Raw genomic sequence first — 12,581 nt, 5'->3', positions numbered from 1 at the left:
CTAATGAAACAACTTCCAACATGAACTGGAGTGGATAGCAAGTCAGAAAAAGGCCACCTTGGGGGGCGCCTGGGTGGCTGAGTCGGTTAAGCGTCCGACTTCAGCTCAGGACATTATCTCACAGTTCTCATGGGTTCGAGCCCTGTGTCGGGCTGTGTGCTGACAGCTCAGAGCCTGGAGCCTGCTTTGGATTCTGTGTCTCCCTCTCTCCCTGCCCTTCCCCCGCTTGCACTCTGTCTCTGTCTCCTTCAAAAATATGTAAACATTAAATAATAATAATAAAAGAGGCCACCTTGGGAATTTTAAGACAATCAAATCTTTTCAACTTCTAAGATGGCCCACAAGGAGTTTCTACCCATTCCAGTTCATTTGACATGATGGACTTTGAACCAACATGTGAGTTCTACTGATAAAATATATAGTAACTTTTTATTCATTAGCAGGCCAAATTCAGTTTCTAACAACTATGTCCAACCTCCTCCAAAATCTGTCATTAGTTCCCAAGAAAGATCTACCACTCCTAATCAAAGCAAAACTTCTGGGTGTAACTTACTCTTAATTTGCCAATTTCAACATCATTATATTTAGAGTGATAAAGTAGAATCTTCTTCCCAATCTTCTCTGCTAAATTCCCCCTTGTGCTCCTACTGACTGGTGCTTGAGACCTGCTTCTTCTATAAGGCCTGAGCAGACTGGCCTCATTCCATGTGGGTACACACTGTGGTAGAGACAGGGTCTCGGGAGTCTACGTTGGGTAAAGGCCATCAAAATGTGCTTACTTACCAAAAGGACATAAAATGGCCTTAATTACCTGAGGACTCAAAAGTGGCCTTCTGAGAGGAATTCCATCCCTTATATGATCTATTTTCAGTGAACTTTGTAATAAGGTATCATGGCATTGTCAGGCAGGGACAGTCTAGTTGGTAGAAGCCCAGGCTTCTAGACACTGAAAACACAAATCTGGCTACCCTTTCTAAGCTCTGTAACACAGGGGCAAGTTACTCAAGCATGCTAGCCCTCACTTTTCTGCAGGTGAAATAAATGGGAATAATCAGAGCATGAACTTGAGTACCAGGTTCAAAGAAGATAAATAACGCACATGGCCCAATGCCTGGCATATTATACGTGTTCAATAAAAGCCATTAAAGACCTAAAAGTGAGACCTGAAACCATAAAAATCATACAAGAGAGCACAAACAGTAATTGCTCTGACATTGGCCATAGCAACAGTTTTCTAGATATGTTCCCCGAGTCAAGGGAAATAAAAGCAAAAATAAACCATTGGGACCATGTCCTTCTACACAGCAAAGGAAACAATAAAACTAAAAGACAACTAACTGAATGGGAGAAAACATTTGTAAATGATATATCCTGATAAGGGGTTAGTATCCAAAATACATAAAGCTTTTATACACCTCAACACCAAAAACAACCCAAATGATCCAATTAAAAATAAGTAGATGACGTGAACAAACATTTCTTCAAAGACCTACAGATGACTGTTGGCCATGAAAAGATGTTCAGCATCACTCATCATCAAGGAAATGCAAATCAAACCACAATGAGATATCACCTCACACCTGTCAGAATGGCTAAAATCAACAACACAAGAAATGACAAGTGTTGGAGAGGGTGTTTTTGTTCCTCAAAAAGTTAAAAACAGAAATACAATATGATCTAATAATTCCACTATTGGGTATTTACCCAAAGAATATGAAAATACTAATTCAAAGGGATACATGCACCCCTATGTTTATTGCAGCATTATTTACAACAGCCAAACTATGGAGGCAGCCCAAGTGTCCATCAATAGATGAATGGATAAAGATGATTTGGTATTTATACAATGGCATATTATTCAGCTGTAAAAAAGAATGAAACCTTGCCATCTGCAATGGCATGGATGGATCTACAGGATATAATGCTAAGCGAAATAAATCAGTCAGAGAAAGACAAATACAGTATGATTTCACTAATATGTGGAACTGAGGAAACAAAACAAACGAATAAAGTGGGAAAAAAAGACAAACCAAGACACAGACTCTTAGCTATAGAGAACAAGTTGATGGTTACCAGAGGGGAGGTGGGTGGGGGCATGGGTGAAATAGATGGGGATTAAGGATACATTTGTCATGAGGAGCACTGAGTAATGTATAGAATACATGAATCACTATATTGTATACCTAATGTAACACTGTACATTAATTATACTGATATTTAAAATTAAAAAATAATTTTGGGGCACCTGGGTGGCTCAGTTGGTTCAGTGTCCAACTTTGGCTCAGGTCACCATCTCATGGTTTGTGAGTTTGAGCCCTGCGTTGGGCTCTGTACTGTCAGTTCAGAGCCTGGAGCCTGCTTCGGATTCTGTGTCTCCCTCTCTCTCTGCTCCTCCCCCACTCATGCTCTGTCTCTCTCTGTCTCTCAAAAAATGAATAAACGTTAAAAATAATTCTTAAAAAATTAAATCAAATTAAAAAATATTTTTACAAATAAGCAAAAATTTAAAAAAGAAATAAGGGGGAAGAATTCTTGTAAGTAATCCATATACCTGAATTTTTTTAATTTGTAGATTTAAAAGTGAATTGTAAATGAATTAACAAAATACCTTTATGTATTAAAAAAAAGCTAGCCATTATATTATTAACAGCATTGTAAATGTTGTTCCTTTGGAAATCATTTAAGAATATGTAACAAAGAAGCTGCACATTAAAACAAGGCTGTCCTGGGCTATTACCTCATTGTCAACACAAAGTCAACAAGGCTTAAAATGCATGCTGCCAGGAGCCCATGCAGTCCAGTGTGAGAAGACAGTGGTCTCAGGCAGGGTAAGCTACATCAACCGCCTTGTTGGAAGCATCTTTGGTTTGAGATGAGAAACAGGTGTGCTACCATTACCAATAACCTACCATGCATTCTGCAGGAGGATGTGACCATCAGAGCATTAACAAACACTATGGAAATGACCTAAACGAGGGCTGCGGGCTGCGGCTGTGGTAGCTTTCCAAAACCCAAACGACATTCTTCATTTTTCATCAAGTGTTAGGCACTATGCTGTGACTTTGAGACAATTGGTGCAAATCATCTGGAAAGTCCCTGGACTTTACAAGGAAGCATATGAATACAGACCTGCGGTATCTACTTGGATGGCACACATCGCATTTACAAACTACTTATACCTTTCGTGACCCCACATGTGCTAATTAATTCACTATCAGAAAAATAGAGTGCTTTAGTCCGTATAATGTAAAATTATGGAAAAAATAAAGTAACCCAGAAGGCTAAAAACATTAGTGATTAACATGATGGCTTAAACTTAAGTGGCAGTATACAAAAAATGAATTATAAAACATATATAGCATAATTATATAATCACTGGCATGATAGGAAAATGTTTATTCGTTAAAAGATATAATTGGTTACAAATATAGAATATGATCTAAATTATAAACTACACAAAAGACAAGAAAATAAATCTCAGGTTATGATTATGGGGATTGGTATTTTCTTTAGATTTTTCTGCATTTTTCAAAATTTCTACAATGAGCATTTGAATTACTTTTATAATCCGAAGCCTTCCTTAACAAAAATTATCCTTTCTTGGGGCACCTGGATGGCCCAGTCAGTTAAGCGACTGACTTCAGCTCAGGTCATGATCTCATGGTTCATGAATTTGAGCCCTGCATTGGGCTCTGTGCTGACAGCTCACAGCCTGGAGCCTGCTTCAGATTCTGTGTCTCCCTCTTTCTCTGCCCCTCCCCAACTCATGCTCTGTCTCTCTCTCCCTCTCTCTCAAAAATGAAAAACATTTAAAAAAATTTTTTTTAAATTATCCTTTCTATGCCACAAAAATCTGAAAGGAAAAGGTCACCTTCTCCTGATTATAACCCTAGATACTCAGGTAAGATTTTTTTTTCTCTATGATAGGAATTCTTTAGAAGAACAGTGTGAAAATCACATCTCTAACCCTCTATTCCATACTGTAGGTAGATGCCTGCTCTGAAAATTACTGGTATTTACTTCTCTCGATTTTCTTTGTAATGACTAATCTTCCTTTAGAGTCTACTTTGCTATTTTCTTAAAACAAGAGACATATTGATCAGTTTGCAAAGAGAAAAGTTAGAAGATGAGTTAATATATTAGGGACAAGGATTCAGAACAAGTTCAAAGGCTATAAATCTGGGGTTTTCATATAATGCTTGAGCAGAACTCAGTGTCCCAAAGCCCACACACACCAATTTGTTGATAACCGAATATTTGTAACTTTTCAAGCACAGCTTTAGAATGGAATTTTTATAAGTGCGACCAAAAACCATTAAAAGTATGTGATGTTTAATTCAAATACGATACATTCCTGTGCCACGGTGTCCCAATATATTTAAACTGTTTCTTCTGACAGCTCTAAAACAAGAGAAATACTTAAGAATTATACTCTTTAGTCTTAGGAAATGAAACCTTAGAAATGGCCTTTCTTCCACTGTAGAATCTAAAATAGAGGCTCTGAGGATATTTATGAGGCATGTTTGAGAATCTTTAGCTGATTACCTCATAGATAAACTATATAGAGACACAGCTTGATAGTGTTGGTCCCAGCTGGCAGGACACTAACATATATAAGAAAATGTTACTCTGACACCACTAGAGGGTACTAAGAGATACATCAAAGGAGTGGAGGGATATTTACTAAAATGTATTTGATTTCTACCCTGTTTGTCCCATTTTTTAATACAAGCAATGAATTAATGCAACTTTCATCAGTGCGGCCTCAGAGCTCCCTTCCGCCCATGTGCTAAGCAGGACTCCACCCTTCCAAACAAAGAGTCAGAACACCTCCAAAACACCTTAGAACTTTTAACACAAGTCTCCTAACTACCTCTTCCCATGCTTTCCCCTCTTATGAGATTTTCATTCTCTAGCAAGCACTGTTATACCAAAAGGCCGTCTTGAAAACCAACTGGCAAGTTCTTCTAATTTTTCCATTTTTCTGAAGACAAAAGACAGGTCTTTTTATTTTTCCAAGAGGTCACTCACACTTAGATATGTGACCCTCTTCCCACAGAATGAAGCAGTTTCTGTTGAAACATACAGTTCTTTGAGCAGCCTGTATGTAGACATAAGCATAAGAATTACGGCAAAGCCTCACACAGGCAGCACTAATTATTGGTCTCTGGGGTACTCTAGGCTAATGAAAAGGTCTTGCCTTCTTTAGCCAGTTTGGCTTCCCAGAGAGATCAAGAGATTCTTCCCAGGAGACTCTTCGCTAACACCCATCACATGCCCCCGGGTCCTCAGGACCACCTGATCCTTCTCTACTATAAGTGCCTCTGAAGCAACTTCACTTTCTCCAAGTCAAGAACCATATTCTGCTTCTTTCACTAGAATTCCATTTAGAATCTTGGAAAAAGAGCTATGACCAAAAGCCAAGGAAAAACCAAATACTCTATTTATCCCACCACCAAGGCCAACAGTGGATTTAGGAGTTTGGTATCTTTATTATTTTTTTTAATTAAACGAAAAATAAAGTTTTTTTGGCAAAATATGAAAATGAGTATGTTGATCTTGCATGTTTTTCCTCATCATATGATTACTCAAGTAAGTAAGTAAATAAATAAATAAATCCTGGAGATATTAAAGCATGATGATGTTACATGAAAAAAAGGAGTTCATTTTCCAACAGCATACATAGTTTATAGAAGCTGTAATGACACCAGTAATACGCTTTAGGGACAAACGTTTTTTTTAAAGGGGTCAGTTCTGAGTTCTGGAAAAGATCTGATGAGCCAATAGTTTTTATAATGTTTGGGCCACGATAATTACAAAGGTCTCCACAAAGCAGTCATGGAAGTCAAAAGAATAATTTCTGGCTGGTATGCAAGGGCTACGGAGGAAGTTTGGGAAGAGTAGGAGGAAGGCATCAAATGTTAGCTCATGGAAAGGTTTACAAAAATGCCCTGGCTTCCTAACTGCCCCACAATGAGCATAAACTGTCCCACAACAATTGAAACAGATGTTTCCACTTTGTAGATATTTGCCAGAGGTTTGATTTTCTAACCTATCCTTGAGCTATTAAGACACTATGTTAAATCAAGAATTTATATGCTGAAATGTATAATTTATTTGGAAACAGTATACCAGTAATGTTGCAAGCCACCAAATCAGCTGTTAAGAGTGGAAAATATCACACTTATTTCTTGCAAGTATGTGGCTCACTTTATTACATGTCAAAGTGTGTCTGAAGAAATCTGAAAAGGCTACTTCTAATTTCACAATCACAAATGTATCATCACTAAGCCATATGAAGCTGATTTTATTTATTTTAGACTCCTACGTATTATTCTATTCCTTTCTTCAACTTATGAGACAAACTAATAAATAGTGACAAACATGAGTTACCTCCTCTGTGTTTTAGGGGAAAGAGCCATTGTATAATACTCCTGACAGAACTGATCAGATTGCTCCCTCAATCTATGTGTCTGGCTCTCACATAAAGCCAATGGGAACATCTATAGTTTGATTTAAATTAAAATTGATACAAAACAGTCTTCTTGTTCTAGTGTAGATTACAGATTACAGTGTAGCTCTAAAGTTGCAAGCCATTTTAATTCAAATGCTCTAATATTCTCCCCATGGGCTGTTTCAGAAAGATTCTTCTACTATAGGAAGTAGGAACACCTACAAATGTTGCATAAAATTTTAACATCATTTTTTTCCTGGAAGGAAATATTCATGCTTCAAACATGTGATAGCAGATGTCAGGCCTGTATCTCTGCCAAACTCAAATTAAGCTGTCTTCTAACAACTTCTTAAAGCACAGCTACTTTCATTTTTTTTTTAAACCAGCTCTGTAGTTCAGTTGAAGCTAAGTAACTTCAATTTGTTATTCCTCACACAGCTGCATTTAAATGACGAAACTACATTTATCTAGCCAGACTTAACCTCTGCAGAGCTAGTTTGCAAGAAGTCTATCCATTGAAGTCAGCCATTGTTAAAAAGGCACAAAGCTGTATGTTCACATGGGAAAATACAAATATAGAAACACAGTATTTGGACCTAGTGAATTGTTCATGTATTGTCACACTGCAATTTTCCTTTTTAATAATGAGATCAACAGTGAAAAGATCCTTGTTGACCAAGATGTGCCAAGGTGCAGTCTCTTATTGATGTGTTTAATAAAGTGAGCAGACACATAAATAACTTCAGAATAGAGTAACTGTTTTAGCCATGGCCATTTAAAAAAAAAAAAAAACAACACTATCACTTCATTTTATCATTCTAGAAGTGATTAGAAGAGCTGTTATTTCTCTACAACTTAACTCAGTATGAAGAGGAAAAGCAAAAAGCAGTTGGCATCCAGTAAGTGGACAAGGCTGTGGCTCCGGGTGCAGGTGCCTTGAACGACAGAAAAATGCACTGCAGACCCTGATGTGACTGCACATCTCTGTGAAGTGCATTTCATCCTCGGACACAAAGATGCTTATTTTTTTTTTTTTTACTTTTAAAAAAATATATTTTAATGTCTATTTTTGAGATACAGAGAGAGAGAGAGAGGGAGGAAGAAAGAGAGAGGGAGAGAGAGAGAGAGAAAATGAGCACGAGCACGTCGCGAGAGGCAGAGAGACAGGCAGACAGAAGATCCGAAGAGGGCTCCACACTGATAGCGGGGCTTGAACTCATGAACAGTGAGATTGTGACCCGAGCTGCAGTCAGACGCTTAACCTAAGGAGCCACGCAGGCGCCCCCAAAGGTGCTTTTTAAAAACACTTTTCAGTCTGATGTCTGAATTCAAATATCTAAGAGAACTCACATCCACATTTTTGAGAAAATGGACCAAAGTTTTTAATACAAAAATTATATCTATTTTATATAATTGTACCATCGTTTTTAACACAAAACCCTTATATATATAAGATTATAACTTGATGCTTTGATATATGCAGGCACTGTGAAATGCTCACTATAATTCATCTACTTAACACACGAAGTACAATTTTTACTTGCAAATTCATTCGTGTCATGTTTCTGAGGAAGGATGATCTTAAGAGAGGCTGCACACTCCTTCCTCTATTAGCTTCTCTTGTTACACCCTGCCAACCTCATCCTGACCTCAGGATGACCTGGCGTGACGCATTTTAGCGATCTTTTTCTGACTATATAAAAATATTTGTCCACTATAGAGTATATGGAAAACAGAAAATATTCTACAACACCCAAACCTCTTGGATCCTACTATAAAAATAACCACTGCTAATATCTAGCATATTTTCTTCCAGTATGTTCTCAATATGGAAGTCTTTTTTATATAATTGGCAAAGTGCTCTTTCCTTCATTTTTCCATACTTCATTTTGTGTTTAACAGTATTGTGACCATTTTCTGCTAGATTTTAATAAAAATACTTCAAAAATACTGTATGTGATGGCAGCATAATGTTCCAATGTATAGATGTAACATAATTATCTATTTCCCTATAGTTAAATGTTTAGATTATTTCCACTTTTTCTCTATTATACCTGATGCTGTGGTAAGTATCCATTCATATAAATCATTGTCTCAGTCTTTGGGGACATTATTTCCTCACACTAGATATTTTAACATAAGATTACTGGGTCAAAAGTTCTGAACTTTTTTAAAATTCTTTTTTTTCTTAATTTGATTTAAATCCGAGCTAGTTAACATATAGTGCAGTAATCGTTTCAAGAATAGAAGTTAGTGATTCATCACTTACATGTAACACCCAGTGCTCATCCCAATAAGTGCCCTCCTTAATGCCCATCCCCCATTTAACCCATTCCCCCTCACCCACCTCCCCACCAGCAACCCTGTTTGTTCTCTGTATTTAAGAGTCTCTTATACATTTTGCCAGTCTGTGCTTTCTAGAAGAGTTAAACCAGTTTACATTTCTTTCAGCCATGTGTTTTACCTCAATTTTTAAAAATATATATATTTTTAATTTTTAATGTTTATTTATTTTTGAGAGACAGAGTGTGAGCAGGGGAGGGGCAGAGAGACAGGGAGACCCAGAATCTGAAGCAGGCTCCATGCTGAGCTGTCAGCACAGAACCTGATGCGGGGCTCAAGCTCACAAACCGCGAGATCATGACCTGAGCCAAAGTCAGACGCTTAATCGACTGAGCCACCCAGGCGCCCCTGACCTCAATTTTACTCTAGTAAAAATTAAATGCTATTTTGATAATTCTTTTAATTTGCATTTATTTGATTACTAGTTGACATTCCCTATTATATGTTTCTTGGTAATTTTTTTTCTATAAATTATCTGATTATATTATTTCCCCACTTTTCTATTATTTTTTATTGCTGATTTGTAAGAGCTCGCTTTACATTAAGGGTATTAACATATATGCTGTTGATCTGTTTCACATTATAAATTTTTATAATGTTTACTAGTGATTCAAGTTATTATAAAGAATTTTGAAAATACATAAAAATACATGGAAGAACAGATGACCCACGATCCCAGTAACTGGTGATGGTTGAGCACTTTGATGTGCTTTTTGTATCTTTTTCTGTGTTTGTAAACATTTAAAAAATAAAGTCAGAATCATACTGTGTTCTGTATTTCTTATTATGCCACAGGCATCTCTTTATAACATTAAATATTCTTTTAAAACATTAATAGCCGGAGCACCCAGGTGGCTCAGTCGGTTGAGCGTTTGACTCTTAATTTTGGCTCAGGTCACGATCTGGTGGTTTGTGAGTTCAAGCCCCACATCGGGCTCTGCAATGACAGTGTGGACCTGCTCAGGATTCTCTCTCCCTCTCTCTTTGCCCCTCTCCCACTTTCCAAATAAATAAGTTGAAAAAAATTAAAAAAAAAAAAAACATTAATAGCTATGGGATATTTCACTGTTTATGTGTACCAAAATTTATTTAAAGATTCCTCCTTTTTAACAGTATTTAGATTATTTCCAAATATTTGCTATGATGACTAATGCTGCCATGAGCAACTTCATACATTTGACATAATTTTGATACCCCATTTAAAAGGAGGCTCAGACCCACATCTCCTGCACAGGCTATGTAACATAAGGAACAGCACACCTACCCGTTACTTGAGTAGGTGCAATCACTTGGCTGGCACTTGATGTAGAAGCCTCAGGAGCTACTTCCACAGGCACAGGAGGTGACGTTTTTTCAATCACCACTATATGAGGAAGGAGGGATGAAAAAATTAAAGCCTGTTAGGTGCACCGAGATCCTATATCAAAACGCAAGCATAATTTAGTCTCATAACATACCACAGTAGTGCTTGGATAATTAAGAACTGAGACCGATCCCTAAAGCTCATGGTATTAATACATAGCCCCGCTTTCAACATGTAGCAAGAATATATGTGAACAATTCAAAAGCCAAGAAAAATGACCCATCAAACGATGACCCTCAATAACGCTCCACATATAGAGCTACTCTTGGCCACAGAAAATACTGGAAAAACTTATCTTCCTCTTACCATTATAAAACTTACAAGACCATCCTCACACTGATATTATGAGTATATTAACATACTTAAGTATACGTCTCACACTGCACATCATTTATGAGTTCTAATGATTTATTATAGTTTAAAATCAAAGACAAAAGAATTTTTATCTCACTTTTTTATCCCAAGTACTCTTACAAATTGCACAGATCAACAGAGGTTACCTGGAAACTGTGGATGCAGGTGAATCGTTGAGATGCCTGGAGAGAGCTGGGGTTGCCCAGGCTCAAGTTTGGTTTTCTCTTGATCCAATGAAGGTATTTCCTGGGTGGATGTATTAAGAAAAAGAAAAAGAAAAAGAAAAAGAAAAAGAAAAAGAAAAAGAAAAAGAAAAAGAAAAAGAAAAAGAAAAAGAAAAAGAAAAAGAAAAAGAAAAAGAAAAAGAAAAAGAAAAAGAAAAAGAAAAAGAAAAAAAGAAAGAAAGAAAGAAAGAGAGAGAGAGAGAAAGAAAGAAAGAAAAGAACTAAAAATAAGAATTATTTTTATTTTTCACATATTACTATATTTAGTTCTACTCTTAGAAAGGCAACAAATATCACAGGACATTGGACAAAAAAAGTGTGCAATTGTGTGAAAAAAATACATGTATGAACTGTAGCTATGCCCGCTACTCTAGCAAGTCTTTGGTTGCCCCAGCAATGCTGATCCATCCATACATCCTCACCCACTTCCCAGGGCCCAAAGCAAAAGGTCCCCTCAGGCATCTTACATGCCTTGGCTCGGGGAACCACATCTGGTCTCACACAAGGCACAATAAACCTCAACAGACAACTAAACCGTCATCTCACTGACATGTGGCTCTGCCTTGGGAAGATGGCCAGCCACGCTTTGCAGGTTGCATAATGGGTACAGTACTCGTGTCATTAACTCGCAGCTAGTAACTCTGCACCTCCAGCTCTCAGCATAGTGATAGGCGGGCAGAGCATCAGGAAAACGGGGACCTGGAGGAGCACCGGGGACTTCCATATGCGGCCTGTTGCCCACTGCTGTCCTCCAGACCGGAGGTGAAGAAACAGACTGACGCCTGTGGCTCAGCTTCCAGTTACAGCTGCTCAGGCTACTGCAGACAGACCCATCAGGCCAATAGGGACAGCAGTGCGGGGTCGGTGGGCCCACGCCTTCACTTCCTTATAAGTATTCATCAGGTGACTTGGTCACAGCTGCCCTGTGCATCCCCTCCCTCGCTCCCTCCCTCTGCCATCTTCCAGAAAGCGCACTCCCCTAGTCTGCTTCCCTTTTAACTGCTCTCTTAACTTCAGTTATCTCCTCTGCTTTTTATAACCTAGATATCCTGCCTGAGTAGCTCATCAAAGATCTTATTTTGTCGGCATGAGTGTTTATCTAACTCCGTTTAGATATCCCACCAGGACCTCAAATCCATCCCCTCCAAAACCATTCAGGCTCTCAATCCAAGGTGTCTATTTCTATGCTATGTCACAGCCATTAAACCATCCAGGTTTAAAGTCACTTTGCAATCCTCGCTGTCTGTCTCATTCCTCCTTCCAAGCCCTGCCCATCTGCACTGCCTATTATATTTGTTCATCTTTCCATACCCACTGTGCCCACTGCTGCAGTCCAGACTCTCTCTCATCATGCTTACTGTAGTAATCTAATTGGTCCCTTAAGCTCCCTGTCTTCCTGTCTCAGTTAATCCTGGGGCAATTCATCTTCTAGAAATAACAAACACTGAACTACCTTTTCCCACATTTTCTCTTCTGCTTAAGAATACAGACTAATTTTCTATTACCTAGTAAATGTGACCTCAATCAGTCTCCATAGTTCCCCATTCCCTGCAGCTCATGGCCTATGCCAACAAGGAGCAGACCACAGTCAGCTGTTTATGCACTCCTGCAACTTGCAGACAGAATTTCCCCCAGTGGCACAGGGCAGCAGACTTTCTAACCAATGCCAGTTCTCCCCTTGACAAGTAGAGTCTGAGAGAGGAGAGCAAGGTAATCCACCACGGATTACAACTACGGTTCGGATTCCAAGCTTTCCAAAGCAGCCCCAAATTCTCTTCCTAACATGCCTCTCAGGCTCCCCTAACTGACCTCCTGCCGTCCCCTCCACTGCACCTTTGTGCAT

General features: G+C 38.3%; 1 protein-coding gene across 11 annotated transcripts in view; it reads right to left on the bottom strand.

Moving 5' to 3' along the window:
* The window catches only part of LTBP1 (latent transforming growth factor beta binding protein 1), a 402,356-nt gene that overhangs the window by 114,301 nt on the left and 275,474 nt on the right, over window positions 1-12,581 (bottom strand). For all 11 annotated transcript variants that reach the window (XM_058683005.1, XM_058683000.1, XM_058683002.1 and 8 more), the window contains 2 exons: window positions 10,661-10,760; window positions 10,062-10,160 (listed from right to left, as the gene is read on the bottom strand). In XM_058683005.1, coding sequence (XP_058538988.1) covers window positions 10,062-10,160; window positions 10,661-10,760 — 199 coding nt within the window. The remainder of the gene's footprint in view (window positions 1-10,061; window positions 10,161-10,660; window positions 10,761-12,581) is intronic.

This window comes from Neofelis nebulosa, chromosome 9 (genome assembly GCF_028018385.1).
Source record: "Neofelis nebulosa isolate mNeoNeb1 chromosome 9, mNeoNeb1.pri, whole genome shotgun sequence".
NCBI classification, from domain to species: domain Eukaryota; kingdom Metazoa; phylum Chordata; class Mammalia; order Carnivora; family Felidae; genus Neofelis; species Neofelis nebulosa.
Note: the sequence above shows the minus strand (reverse complement) of the source record. Positions and strands in the feature narration are given on the sequence as shown.